A 14821-nucleotide genomic window follows, 5' to 3' on the forward strand; every position below is an offset into this window, starting at 1 on the left:
CTGCAGGGACACCTGAGAGCCCCTGCCAGGGCCTGCAGGGGCTCCAGGAGAGCTGCCCAGGCACTGGGGACAAGGCCTGCAGGGACAGCACACAGGCCATGGCTGCACTGCCACAGGGCAGGCACACATTTTGGGATGTTGGGCAGGAATTGGTGGCTGGGAGGGTGGGCAGGCCCTGGCCCAGGGTGCCCAGAGCAGCTGTGGCTGCCCCTGGATCCCTGGCAGTGCCCAAGGCCAGGCTGGATGGGGCTGGGAGCAGCCTGGGACAGTGGAAGGTGTCCCTGCCCTTGGCAGGGGGTGACACTGGATGGTCATTTAGATTCCCTTTCAACTCAAACCATCCTCTGATTCCATGATTCTAGGAAAAGACCTTAAAGATCATCACATCCAACCATTTACAGAGCCCCTTGGCAAAGGGTCTGTTCACAGTCCTGAACAGATCAAGCTTTTTTTTTTTGTGGTTTTTTTTTCTTCTTTCTTTTCAGAATAAAAACCATCAGGTACGACTTAGGCAAAGGGAATGCATTTTACTAAGAAAATAGAAGACTAGAACACACATTTCAATAGAGTTACAACGTTATAAAGTAGGAAGAAACCCCAACCACTTCACATTTTACATACAGTTTTAGTTTCAGCTGAGCAATGACCCTCCCAGGCACAGCCAACCCCGCACAGATCAGGCTGGAACTGTTCTCACAAGCGCCCCAGCAGGCTCACACTGATTTGCATAAGGTAGATATGTTTAATACAGAAATAAATGCAGATTATTTTGCTGTTGTGTTGACAAGGCAGCCATCTTTAGTCCTAGGAGTGTTTTTATTCCACAAGGAAGGGTCTGGTTGATGAACGGATGAGCCGAGGCCGGTGGCACGTGGAGAGCTGAGCTCAGGCTGGCGCCAGCCCCTCGTGTCTGGGGCAGGCAGGTACACACGGAGTTAGTCAGATGTGCCTCCAGCAGCAGCAGCTGAAGAAAGGCTTTGCCCAAATTCAGCTGCCGAGCCAGAGCTTGGCTCTGGGTTTGCTCCACCAGTCCGTGCCCGCCAGCCGAGGTGTGACAGAGCAGGGCAGCACCCACATCGTCCCGAGAGCAGAAACCACAGCGGAGCATCCAGCTGGAAGCACGGGCAGTGAGACAGCCCCGGCGGTTCTCACACTGCTCTGAGAGCTGCACACAGCTCTGCGGGGCCACAGAGGAGCTCAGCTCTGCGGGGCCACAGAGGAGCTCAGCTCTGCGGGGCCACAGAGGAGCTCAGCTCTGCGGGGCCACAGAGGAGCTCAGCTCTGCGGGGCCACAGAGGAGCTCAGCTCTGCGGGGCCACAGAGGAGCTCAGCTCTGCGGGGCCACAGAGGAGCTCAGCTCTGTAGGACCACAGAGGAGCTCAGCTCTGCGGGGCCACAGAGGAGCTCAGCTCTGTAGGACCACAGAGGAGCTCAGCTCTGCGGGGCCACAGAGGAGCTCAGCTCTGCGGGACGGCAGAGGAGCTCAGCTCTGCGGGGCCACAGAGGAGCTCAGCTCTGCGGGGCCACAGAGGAGCTCAGCTCTGCGGGATGGCAGAGGAGCTCAGCTCTGCGGGATGGCAGAGGAGCTCAGCTCTGCGGGGCCACAGAGGAGCTCAGCTCTGTAGAACCGCAGAGGAGCTCAGCTCTGCGGGGCCACAGAGGAGCTCAGCTCTGCGGGATGGCAGAGGAGCTCAGCTCTGCGGGATGGCAGAGGAGCTCAGCTCTGCGGGGCCACAGAGGAGCTCAGCTCTGCGGGGCCACAGAGGAGCTCAGCTCTGCAGGATGGCAGAGGAGCTCAGCTCTGCGGGGCTGGCAGAGGAGCTCAGCTCTGTAGGGCCACAGAGGAGCTCAGCTCTGCGGGATGGCAGAGGAGCTCAGCTGTGCCTCTCTGCAGCCAGCCCCGGCTGTTCTCACACTGATCTGAGCCACAGACAGCTCTGCAGGCCCCAGAGGAGCTCAGCTGTGCCCCTCTGCAGCCAGCCCAGCAAACAAAACCAGCCGGGACTGCCGCGCCGGAGTCAGCTGAACTGAAACCTGGGTGGGAGCTGTACAATAGTGATCCCCACTCTCCCACAGGAACAGTCACCACGGAGGGAGGGCTGCTGAAGATTGAAACTAAAAGGTGTATCGTTCATCTCGGCAGGTACTACCAGAGGAGTGTGACAGAGTTACTTTATCCCCGTAAAACAGCGTGCTGGAAACAACAGTACAAGAGGAAGACACGCACCGACCACAGGAAACCTGTTACACACCACTCTGCAGGTAAAGTGTCACTTGGTTTGAAGCTTGGAAAACAAACACAACAGATCAGGATGCATCACTGTCCACAAATGTAACCCAGAACTTGTGCCACACCGGGGGTTTAAAATGTATCAGACACAGCATTTCAATCGTCTCCTGCAGCTCAGGTTGGCACCTGGGCAGAGGCTTCAGGGACACACAAACCCTTGCAACACCTTTAACAAAACCACAGGTATTTTATAAAGAAAGGCTGTGCTCCATTAGATAACTTTACTCTCTCCTAAACACCCCTACAGGTTGCTGCCAGGAGGCTCAGTCCTGCTCCTGCTGGTTTTAAGGAAGCAAGGATTGGACAAATCCTGGAAAAGACTGACCTCAGTCAAGTTCCTGATCCTCCCAGAAGGGTTCTGCACACCCCAAGGAGACGTGGAAGACAGTCTTTTATAAAACCATTTGGAGGGCAAGTCACGGGGGCTGTGTGACAAGCTACAACACGTGTGGTCCTTTAGGTGATGTATTGTTTTAACTTACACTATGTAACATGACAAAATGCATCCTGGTGACACCTGTTTCCCTTTGCATACCGTCTAAGAGAATTTTCTGTACAGAGAAAGACCAGTATATATTTTGAATAAACCAGCAAACAGAAAAATCATGTTAAGTAGAATATGAAAAAGGAAACTGGTTCCTTAGTAGCCAGCAGTATTAGCAGTTGTAATTAGTTAAGGATTAATTGTACCTGAAGGAAAACTGAACATGAATCTATGTATCTTAAAATCCTATGTATGAATAAAAAAAAATTCTGGAGAAGATGAAAGAGAGAGTGAAATGGACTTAGAACTCTGTGAGCTGACAGGTTACCTGTTGCCAGCAGGAAACAAGGGCTGCACATGGAAGGGAAAATATCCTGTCCATGATGTAAGCTGCAGAGGACCCAGAGGCTGGCAGACAGAGCCCAGGAGCTGTGCCTGGCCCGGCTCCGGGGACAGCTGTGACAGGGGACAGAGCCAGCCACACCCCGGGCTGCTCCTCTCTCAGGGACTGCTTTTCCCTCACCTCTGCAGCGGGATTTCCACAGGGATTACTGTGCTGGAGCGTTAGTTCTCGGGAATATCCCACTGCCAGGGCTGGGAAAATGCAGTCCCTGCCGGCACCGGCTGGGAGAGCAGGGCATTTCTGTCACCCATCTGTCTAAGTGGCTGCTGGCAGCAGGGAGGAAGCGTGTGTTCCCAGCACTCCGGAACCCAGTGATGCACAACTCCGCTGGCACAACGCAACAGGCTTCAGAGAGAAGGCAAAAATAATTCATACACTGAATAAATAATTTCTCTTTCAGCGAGACCGCTAATTTAAATACGATACAAACAAGGCATAGCAAAAATAGATGAAAAAAGCACTCTTTGTAAAAACGTCCTGTGTGTGTGTTGGTGCCTTTTGTGCATTCACTTGCAAGTGCAAGCTCGTGCCCACGTGCGTGCCAGCACTCAGCAGTGAAGCACTTCGAGCCCCAGCACACAACACTTTACCACAGCTTGAACACCACAGGTTTTTCCCCACGTCACTCTTTTCTGTGTTTGTATAATCAGTCTTCTTTCCCCACACAGGCAGCACCTTCCCAAAGCTTACTGTTCTTTGTGTGAGGGCAATTTTAGAGCCAGAGATTAGGCTGTGGGCGCCTGAGGGGGCATTGAGACCACGTTCCCTGCTCTGTTCTGGCCTGTTCTGTGGAGACTGTGTTTTCCTGTGTGACTGAGGGTAGGAGAGCAGTGCTTGCCATGGGAGCAAGCCCTGCTTTATCTCTTTGGATGATGTCTGCCAGCACAGCACTGCTGGCACATCCAGTGTTTATCCACTCCTGCCCCTTTCCTGCCTTGCTGCAGCAAACTGGGGCAGCCTGGTGCCTTTATTTCTGCTCCTGGCAGGTGGCTGTTGTGGCTGCAGGGAGCAGCCACAGGCTGTGGCCACCACTGGGTGTCCCTGCCTGTCCCCCTTCTGTCTCACTCCAAGGCAGCTGGGGGAGTGTACACTGTGGATCTGCAGCAAACATCCAGCACTACCCTGGCGAGGAAAGACTCACTGGGAATTCTGCTTTCACACCAGGGCTCTGACCAACCAGGGCTGTAGGTGCAGCAGGCTGGAGCGGTCAGCACAGGGCTTGCAGAGCTGCATCTTGTGGGTCCAGCTGCCACGCTGAGCAGGGCACAGCACTGAGACCCCAGCAGGCATTCAGCCAGACTCGTGTGAGCAGCTGCCTGGCAGCAGCCCTGCTCCAGCCCCAGCAGCTGCCCACGGGGGGCTGGCTCCAGGCGAGCCCACTTCGGAGTCAGCAGTGTCATAAAACATCGCACACGAGTCTTTTTGTGAGAGCAAGGGAGCAAAACAACCTGGCTTAGACAAAACAGAATCTTGAAAAAAATTAAAAAAATTAGGTAAAGATCCTTTGGTGCATCATATTGCAGTCCATTGCTTAAAATCTCCTAGTAAAATCTCTAAAAATATTTCCATAAATTACTTCAGGTCCTACCTCTACCCAATAAAATTTATTCTGTGACAGCATGGCTTTGTTTTTAAAAGCTGTTAAGTGATTAGTATTATTTTCAGGCTTCCCAAGGACAATTTGAACTAGCTCACATTTTTCCTGAGAACAGATTTCACGGAGTGATGAGCACAAAGCTGCAAACTTTGCTGCAGACTCCACACGTGTACATCTCGCTGCTCCTCGAGGAAACAGCAGCCAGTGCCACCAGGATGTCTGGACATGGGCATCTTTGAACAGTAAACAAAACAGAAGGCCCATCACACTCTCCAAGGTGTCTTTAACTGCCCTTTTGTTTTTTCTACAAGTGGTCTCCTTTGATGTCACAGTGTGACTACGCTAGGGCAATTAGAAGACTGATTATTAAAGGCAGAAATGAATCATTCTGGAGATCAGCAGTGATGAGAGAGCTAGAGTTCATCATGAAACAGATGTAGCTGAAGTATCATTAATGGAATTCTTCGGTGTGGTGCTGGCTCTGAGCTAGAAATGCCATGTTATTGTTTAAATTAATTTTGGAGGGCTCTCTCATCCCTGTGGCAGATGCCATCATCCGTACAGTTTACCAGGTACTTGGGAGAAATCAGGTGAAAAACAGGGTGTAAGGAGGGGGGAAAAACAAAAAAAAAGGCAACGAAAGGAGCGCAAATAAATTAGAGGAGTGAGAGCTCATGATTAGAGTTGGTCTGAGGAGGGGATCCCTGCAGAGTGGCGGCGCTGCCTGCGAGCGGGCGCGGGGCTGTCAGTGCACCTTGGACTCGGGCCAGTCGTACACGTCCGGCATGAAGGACTCGTACTCGTAGGTCCAGACCTTGGAGCGGATGTAGCGGCTCTTGTCGGCCGGCTCGGGGTAGTGGAAGGCCATGTTGTTGGCGTAGAGGAACTCCATCACCTGCGGGGACAGCCCGCTCTGAGCCGGGGCAGCGCGCGCTCCCGCCGCTGCCGGGCAGGGAACGGGCCCTCCTCGGGACAGAAAAGCTGGCTGGCAGCCAGCAAGAAGCAGAAAAGCTGCTGGCAGACACGGGGCGTCAAGCCGGGTAAATGATGCTTACAGCTTCTACTAGTTAGATTAGTAAAAAGATGCCTGCTTGCCCTGTGGGCAAAGCAGAGCGACCAGTCAGGGGATGCATGGGCAAAGCAGAGCTGCCAAAAAATGTACAGACAAAGCAGAGCTACCAAAAAAATGTACAGACAAAGCAGGGCTACCAAAAAATGTACAGACAAAGCAGAGCGACCAGTCAAGGGATGCATGGGCAAAGCAGAGCTACCAAACAATGTACAGACAATGTAGTGCTACCACAAAATGTAGGACAAAGGAGAGCTACCAAAAAATGTAGGACAAAGCAGAGCTACCAATCAAACAATGTATGACTGTGTAGACCAAGGTGAGAAGTAAATATAAACAATGTTTAGAAGCACAATAAATGGCTTTTGCTTAATTCACATTGAATCTGCAGAGTCCTTTGTCTTCTCTCCTCAGCACCTCAGTGTCTTTACATCCACAGATGCCTTAGCTGGGATCTCAAAACTGCATTTCAGGAATCAGAGGGGAGTAATTTTGGCCCATCGTGGCTGCCAAGCTGAAGCATCCAACAAAGGGAACATTTTTATCCCCTTCTCTTATTGCAGGCACAAAGAACCAGGTGCTGCCCAAGCACCTCATATTCAAGGGTCACTGTGCAACTCAGCAGGTTAATGTACACACAAACCACTGTTAGTGCAGTGCAATTTTATATTTCATACTCACCTTGACAGCAATGTAAATAGAAACTTCCCTGATATTGGACAGTGGAGGATAAAGTCTTCCTTGTGCAAGCTCTTCATCTGTCAACTGTTCTGCCAATGCCTGAGTCAGAGGAATGAACACTTTTTATTTACTGCACCCCAAATGTGACTAATAACGTGCCAGACACCTGAGAGAACCAAGCTGCAGTGCTCTCAGCACCAGAGTGCTCCCAAAGCACTGGAGTGAGGCACTCAGGATCTGAGGAGCTGACAATCAGCACACTGACTGCAAGCACTTAGCAAAACGAGCTGTGGTACTCTGGGAGATGAATCCCCCACAGCCACAGAAACCCCTGGGCACAGAGCCTGCTGCAGAACCCAGGGCAGGGCAGGGCAGGGCAGGGGACAGCCCTGCTGCCACAGCAATTCACACAGGGACACACTTCCTGCTTCATCACAACCGCCATGGAACCTCATTCTTGGCACAGCTTTGTCTGCTCTTTCCCCACTGTGGAGGGACAAGCCAACAGAAACCAAACAGGAAACCACTGTGGATTTGAGAAAAGTGCCCATCAAGCCATCCCTGTGGTGTCAGAAGGCACAGCCTGCTCTGCTCCCAGACTCACCTTGGCAGCCTCCAGGAAAACCTTGTCGCTGATGTGCCGGACGCTGCTGAGGATCACAGCCAGAGCCACTCCTGCAAGGAAACCACTGCCAGTCAGGGCCACGTCTCTTCAAAGCTGCTGCCAGAGCTGCCAGCGTTATCCCTGAAACCTTCCTGCCGCTTTCTGCACACGCTGACAGAGCCATGGCACGGCTGGGGCTGGAGATCATCATGCCAGCCCCTGCTGGCAGGGACACCTTCCACAGCTCTGCTCCCAGGGGAGCAGCCACTGGCACGGCAGGAGCCTTCCAGAAAGAGCTGAGTTTTGCAGCCCAGGGAGGGAAGGGGAAGGCGCAGGAGCATCCCCAGTGCTACTTTTCTAAGCCCCTTGTGCTGATCCAACTTCAAGAACTATTAACTCTGAGAGTTATTAACAAAACTCCAAGTTCATATTAACATCAATTTTCTCCTTTCCTCCCCAGACAAGCAGCAGAACCACAATGCAGCAGCTCCCAAAGCCTTTGTAACACCCTTCTCAGTGACATCCAGCTGGGTTTGCTCACTGTGGATGCCCCACATCCTGCCTGAACTGTCATCCAGCCACTCATTTCTCCAAGCTCTCAAATGCTGGCAGCACCTCTGCAAGCTGCTTCACTAACTGTGCCTCCTGCAGCAAGGGAGCCAAAGGAACGGTGCAGGCAGCCCAGTCTCAGAGATTAAAGGGTGATTAAAGTTTCATTCATTACCTGGAAAGATGTAAGCGTTGTTTCCTTGTCCCGGTTTGAAGGTCCTCCCATCCTTCAGAGTGACCAGCTCGAAGGGGCTGCCGCTGGCAAACAGGCACCGGCCCTGGCGGGAGGCAGGGAGCAAGGGAGAAAGGGTCAGGGCTGGAGCTGGGCAGGGACAGAGCCTGGAGCTGCCACCAGAGCCAGGGGACACCGGGGGACAGGGGCACGGATCACCCTGCTTGGAGGGACTAACACAAGCAGCCCTGGTGTGTTAACCCTCACCAGCACCACCGGGACCCTGCAGACTCAAGAGTGGTGGCCACTGCCATGGCTGGAGCACAAGTGGGACTAAAAGGTCACTTTCTTACTGGAGGGTGGGAGGAGATGCTGTGCCAGACTGCTGCTGCTGAGAGGAGAGCAGTGAATAATGTGGTTTGCTTAGCCTTCCTTTGGAAAGGATTTCAATTGGCACTAAATATCAAAACGTATCTGAGCGTGATAAATGATAGATAAATGACCCTCTTCTCAAGCAGTAAAGCCACAGTAAGCAAAAAAATCTTGACTTTCTTTTGAGTAATATGTTTAGGAATATGAGTTTACAACTTTTAAGGCTCCCCAGGATTAGTGTTTGAAAACAAATTACCAGAGAGGCTGAAGGCTCTGGAGCTGTGTTTGGATGTCAGGCACAGCCACGACCAGAGCCTTTTTGTGGAGGGAGCAAAGCAGATGGGCTCAGGAGAGGACAGGACCAAAAGACAAAGGAAACGGAAAGGCAGCAGCAGCCCTCAGAACACACAGGGGCATTGAAGGCTTTTACAGGTGCCATCTAGTGGGAAAAAACGAGGCACGAAAGGTTGGCGGTGGTGCCTTTGTTCCTTTGTTGCCTTGGATCAGGCTGTCCCCAGGCCTGGGGACACGCGGGGTGACAGCTCTGATCCCTAACAGCCTGACAAACGGGACACAGCCAGTGAAGCTGGGGATTTCCACAGAAACACACAACAGGCAGGGCTCTGGAGTCCATCTCCTAGGTAATTCCTGCATCCTGGAGGGAAAACACATTTTGAAGGGCAAGCTGATGTCCAGCTGAGGGCATTTCAGAGAAGCAAAGAGCGTGGTGAAAACAAACAGCTGGGCTGCAGGAAAGTTTAAAGAGACATAAACACTGCAGGATTTATGAGTAAGGACTGGAACAAAACTACACCAGTTCATTTACTGACCAGCAGTGCTCAATTGTCCAAATAACACACGCCTATGAGTAACTGGGAACACAGAAAATCATTAATAAAAGAAAAAATGGAGCCAATACAGGGAAAAACCCAAAGATCTCCTATCCACCGGGCTCAAACTTTGCAAACAGCATTGTGCTATTCCTGTGAGGCAGATGCCACCACGCCTGACCCCAGGGAGCCTCTGTCCCTGCAGGGACAGCCGGGCTGAGGGCCAGCTCCTTGGGGCTCAGCACTCAGCCATGGCAAACTCAGCCTCCTGCCTTAAAACATCTCTTCATCTGATGGTATTCCATAAGGGGTGCAAGCAAAAACTAGGCTGGTTCCCCCTCCAACTGTGCTCCTGGCCTCCTTCAGCTAGAGATGGCAGCAGTTTTTACATTTATGTATGCCAGCTGAAGCCTTGGTTGCACAACCACCTCCTGTTTACCTTCTATCCAAGATACCGGAATTTATACACTGAAACACTGCCCAGCTCACTGTTCTGCTTAATGCAAGGTATCTGAGAGATAACTAATTTAATTTAAAACTGTGTCCAGGGCAGGGAATGGGGCTGGGAAGGGGCTGGAGGCCCAGGAGAGGCTGAGGGAGCTGGGAAGGGGCTGAGCCTGGAGCAAAGGAGGCTCAGGGGGGACCTTGCGGCTCGGCACAGCTCCTGCCAGGAGGGGACAGCCGGGGGGTCGGGCTGTGCTCCAGAGAACAGGGACAGGAGGAGCGGGAACAGCCAGGGTAGGCTCAGGTTGGACACCAGGAAAAATTCCTTCACCTAAAGGTCTCTCAATCCCTGGCAGAGCTGCCCAGGGCAGTGAGGCAGTCCCCATCCCTGGAAGGGTTTGAAAGCCATGTGCATGTGGCACACAGGGACAAGGGACAGCGGTGGCCTTGGCAGAGCTGGGCAATGGTTGGACTCCATGGCCTTGGAGGGCTGTTCCAGCCCAGATCATCCCACTGATAAGAGATAAGACCCAGACTTTGCCCAGAGGCTGCTGCTCCAGGGCTCCCCCTGAGCAGCAGCTCCCTGAGCTGCCAGCCCCAGGAATGTGGGACAGAGCCCGGGTGCCAGATGGGGACAGCGGAGTGCCACCCTGGCACGGTGACACTGCCACTGCTGGGGCCGTGATGCTGAGCAGTGCAAGGGGGGAGCTCAGCCTGCAGCAGGACGCAAGGAAAGGTCCCACCCACCCATCTTCACACACCAGCCACTTGATTTGGGACTGTGTGAAGAGAAGAGAAATAGAAAAGAATGAATTCTCTCAGGATCCACAGCCCTGGGGCCTGCAGGCAGGGGCTGAGGCCAGCACAGAGCCCCAGCAGCTGCAGGAGAGCAGCACAGAGACCCCAGCAGCTGCAGGAGAGGCACCAGGAGCTGCAGGAGAGGCACCAGCAGCTGCTCAGAGCCCCGGGCCCTGCTGTGGCTGCCCCGCCTCCCTCCCCTCCCCACCAGCCTGGCACAAGAACCCGTGAAGAGTGACAGAAGAGTGGCTCCATAAAGGCAAAACCACGGCCAGGACGTGCTATCAGGATAATGGTGGAGCTGTTAAGGAGAAACCAGCCCAAACCCTGAGTGCCAGGGGGGCAGAGGCCCTGGGGAGGGTGCAGAACCAGGTGTGTTTGCTCCTGGCTGACTCATTGCAACGCCTGGTGGTGCCAGGGTGAGCTGTGGCAGGGACAGGGGCCACCCCTGCCCGGGGACAGGAGGGGACAGAGAATACCCCTGCCCGGGGAGCACAGGGCCCCGGGGGTCACTGCTGGTGGCACCTGCAGGACGGTGCAAGCCCAGCTCCTGCCCTGCTGCGATGGCATCACTTGCTCCAGGGACTCCCTCAGCCATGACATTGCAAAGCTTGCACTGAGTCTGCTGCGAGGCCAACAGGCTGCATAAAACACAAAATAACTAAAAAGAGCGGTGGGAAACAAGGGCTCACTGATCACAGCCATGTCACAGTACTGCTGGTCGCTCTCTCTAAAAAGCAGTAACAAGATTCAGGCTGTTTGAAGCTTTGCAGAACGTTGTCACCTAAACACCCAGACCGCTTTTCCCACCACGCCCATTTCCTTTAGCCGGGAGGAGAGGCAGAGCTGCGTTCTCACACCACGGAGCCCGAGGAAGAGGAGAGCAGCCCCAGCAGCCCCAGCAGCCCGGGCTCACACACCTCTGTCACCGTGTAGGCCTCCTCTGCCGTGCACTCGGCCTTCACCGTGGGGTTGCTCAGCGCAAAGATGATGGGTCGCTCGTTGATGGAAGCCATGGCTTTCAGCACCTCCTGGGTGAAGAGACGCCCTGCCCCAGCCACTCCTGGGCGAGAGGGGAACACACAAAACCACAATCAAGGCTGGCTGCCCCCGGCAGGGACAGCAACCCCACCCCGAGCTCATGGCAGCCCTGCAGCCTCCCCCAGGGCAAAGCTCCTCTGGCACTGCTCCACTCACACCTGCCACAGCAATGTCTGCTGAGTGTGCTCCAGGAACCTATTTCACACTGCTTTTGGGTACTGATGAGTAGAAGGAACACGGTCCTGGACAAGTGGGAATTCCAGGTGCTCTGTGGATGATTCATCCCTGCTGGGTGTGAGCTGTGCAGTGCACACCTGACACCGGGGCTCCTGACCAAACACAGCTAGGATGTGTTTGCACAGTGGCTGCAAGCTCCAGGGTACCCTGCCAAAAATCCCTCTCCTTTTCCAAATAAACCACGTGCCAAGGAAACTGCAGTCACACCAGGAAACACCTGTGATCCTGTCTGCTCTCTGCACAGCTGTAAATAAGTACCTACAGCTGTCAGTGACCTCGGAGGTGCTGCTGAGCTGCAGCAGGGAGCTGCTGCTTCCAGCCGTGCTGCTGGCAGAGCCTGACCACAGCGGGACAGAAGGTCAGAAAACACCCAAACAACTCGAGTTGGGGTGTAGAAAACACGTTTTCTAACTGTAGAAAACACGATGGTTGTGGCTGCTCTCTGTCACTAAGGGCACCTGGCTCAGAAGGAACACAGTGTGTTTTCAAGTAGAAAACTGACCTCCCACTTCCATCTTATTTACACCAGCAAATAGCTGTCACCAAGCTTCCCAGAGCAAATTAAAGGCAGCAAAAAGCCAGACTGTAGCAAAATAAGCTCACTACTCACCGATGATAGCTGAAGGCTGAAGTACATTCACTGCCTCTACAAATGTCTTTGGTATCTGCTCTGGAGCCGGGTGTGTGAATGGCTCCTGGTGGGCATCCACCTTCTGCTCTCGGCCCTGCAGCAACACAGTGGTTCCTCCTGTGAGGGGAGGGGAGGCAGTGCTCACCTGTGCTGGGATCCCGGGTGTGCTGCAGCCCTACCTGGACCAGCAAGCCATGCTTGTCAAACATCCACACTCTCCTGGAGGCCTCCTCCTGGGAAACACCGCCTTCCACCATGGCCATGACAATGAGGTTGGCAATTCCCAGGGCGGCCTGCCGGGTGAAAGGACTCGGCTTTGGGACAGGCCACAGCAGAGGTCTGCCATCAAACCCCCCAGAACCCCTCAGAGAGCCTGCTCAGGACACAGGAGCAGCCCCTGGGACAGCAGTGACACAGGGCAGCTCTGCCAGGCGCTGTGCCAGCTCAGCAGCCACGCCGGGGCAGCCCAGCCCCACAGGGACACAAGTGCTCAGCCCTCCTGCCCGAGGCAGGGCTGGCAGAGGGCAGCAGGAGGCCGTGCTGGCCCCGTCCCCTCCCTGCCAGGAGGAATGAGGCACAGCAGGGCTCAATTACTGCCACCAGGGCCATCCCCAGATGGAGAACTTCTCGGATAATTAAGTCATTTTGTCAGCACCACAGGAGCAATTGTGCTGATGCACCAGAAGCACAGGGCTGCTCCTGGCACTGCAGCACCAGCCTGCTGCAAACTGAATCACCTTGCTGAGAAAAACTCCCTGTGCTTCCCCCCGGTGCTACAAAAATCAACGAGATGGTCTCACTACACCATGATTTTATGGTGAGTTTCCCTTCAAACACACACAAGTCCCTGGTGCTTTTCTCAGAGCCTTGCAGGGAAATGAAGAATGTGAGTCCCTGCAAATGTTAAACACCTTTCACACAGCCCTGTTTAAGCAGAGTCCTTTCTGCTAATGCATTTCAGCTGGCCTTATATGAAAAGTTCTGCAGTGGAGCTCAGATATTATCTCCACAAGGAGAAAATACACAAAGGCAAATCTCCACAATGAGAAAATACCCATTTTAAATATCTCTTGCTGCTCTGGGCCCTTAGGAGGACTCACCTCTCCTGCTCCAAGGAACAGCACTTTCTGCTCCGTGAGTGGTTTCCCAGTGGCTTTCTGGGCTGCCAGCAGTCCTGCCAAGGCCACCGAGGCTGTCCCTGCGAGAGCAGAGAAATCTTAGGGCAGCTGAACACGTCCCCAGGGCAGGGAATGGCTTTGGGAAGGGCTCCTGCACGGATACTCAGGAACACAAACAAAGGTGTACCTTGGATGTCGTCGTTGAAGGTACAGTACTTCTCCCTGTACTTCCTCAGGAACCGGAACGCATTGTGGTTGCCAAAGTCTTCAAACTGGATGAGCGTGTTCTGGCCATACCTACGGAGGTGCAAACACCCCTGTCAGAACCAAGGACACCCCTCTGGGTGCCCTGGGTGACACGTGCCCCTGGCAGGAGGCCAAAGACACATGGGAATTCCATCTGAACCCATGCAGCAAATCACCAACCTTGTGTGAAGAATCACAAGGCACAAAAGTTTTACTAATAATGAATTAATCACAGGGTGAAAAGTGGAATTTTGGGGATTTTACTATAGGGGTCTAGAAGGCATGATGGAGGGACATGGCCGTTGTCCTTCTTCCTTCTTCTTCCCAGCCTCCATCTTCTGGGTAATGCTGGCACTTTTGGATTGGTTTAGATAGAAGTAGAGAGTCTAACATAGGTGATAGGTATTGGAAAATTATGATAAATAAACTATATGTAATTCATAGTATAAAATGTGAGCACCAGCCCGGGGACAGGCAGTGTGCCCTTGACAGACCTGATGGACAGAGCTCTGTGGGTCCAAAAAAGAATGTTTTAGATATGAGACAATAAACAACCTTGTGAACCAGAGCTGAAGAATTCCGATTCTTTCTTTCTATAGGCATGGGAAAAAGGGACTCGGGGTCATCCTGACTGCAGGGAATCCAAGATACCCCCATGAGAGGCAGAGGAGAGCAGCAGAGCCTGCACCTCAGCCCTTCTATCTGCGGCAGCAGGCTGTGCTCAGCAGAGCCCAGCAGCCCTGCCTCTGTTCTGTGCCTCGCTGCAGATAACGACAGGCAGCGCGCCCTGGGTCACTCCAGGGACAGACACACAGCCTGCCCCAGCTCCTGGGGCTTTCCTCACCCCTGGGACAGCACTGCTGTGTGCCAGCAGAGCCCCACCTGTCAGTGATGGCTTCCATGAACTCATCGATCAGGTCATCGTAGACCTGCGAGCGATCCCGCTTCTGGTACAGCCCCATGTAGAAGGGATCCTTCAGCAGTGTCTGCAGGAGAACACACAGAGGGAGCAGCAGGGTGAGTCCCTCCCCAGGGCACAGGGGCTCATTTCACACCACAGAACACCCCAGAGGGAGCAGCAGGGTGAGTCCCTCCCCAGGGCACACCCAGCACAGCTCACACCAGAGGTGCTGCAGTCGTACAGCCCTGGCCCACACCAGTGCTCTGTAATTGCAGCTGGCACTCGGGGCTGGAGGTGGCTGCTTTTAAACAGAACTCATCAATACTGTGAACAATAAACTGCTTTAATGAATCT

General features: G+C 53.6%; 1 protein-coding gene across 1 annotated transcript in view; it reads right to left on the reverse strand.

Moving 5' to 3' along the window:
* Positions 1-507: 507 nt before the first annotated feature.
* The window catches only part of ME2 (malic enzyme 2), a 33628-nt gene continuing 19314 nt past the window's right edge, over positions 508-14821 (reverse strand). The window contains exons 7-16 of the mRNA XM_064403039.1: positions 14449-14552; positions 13508-13617; positions 13303-13400; positions 12382-12495; positions 12182-12296; positions 11214-11356; positions 7853-7955; positions 7129-7199; positions 6525-6623; positions 508-5669 (exon numbers count right to left, since the gene is read on the reverse strand). Coding sequence (XP_064259109.1) covers positions 5520-5669; positions 6525-6623; positions 7129-7199; positions 7853-7955; positions 11214-11356; positions 12182-12296; positions 12382-12495; positions 13303-13400; positions 13508-13617; positions 14449-14552 — 1107 coding nt within the window. The 3' untranslated portion in view covers positions 508-5519. The remainder of the gene's footprint in view (positions 5670-6524; positions 6624-7128; positions 7200-7852; positions 7956-11213; positions 11357-12181; positions 12297-12381; positions 12496-13302; positions 13401-13507; positions 13618-14448; positions 14553-14821) is intronic.

The sequence above is a fragment of the Passer domesticus genome, chromosome Z (assembly GCF_036417665.1).
Source record: "Passer domesticus isolate bPasDom1 chromosome Z, bPasDom1.hap1, whole genome shotgun sequence".
NCBI lineage: Eukaryota > Metazoa > Chordata > Aves > Passeriformes > Passeridae > Passer > Passer domesticus.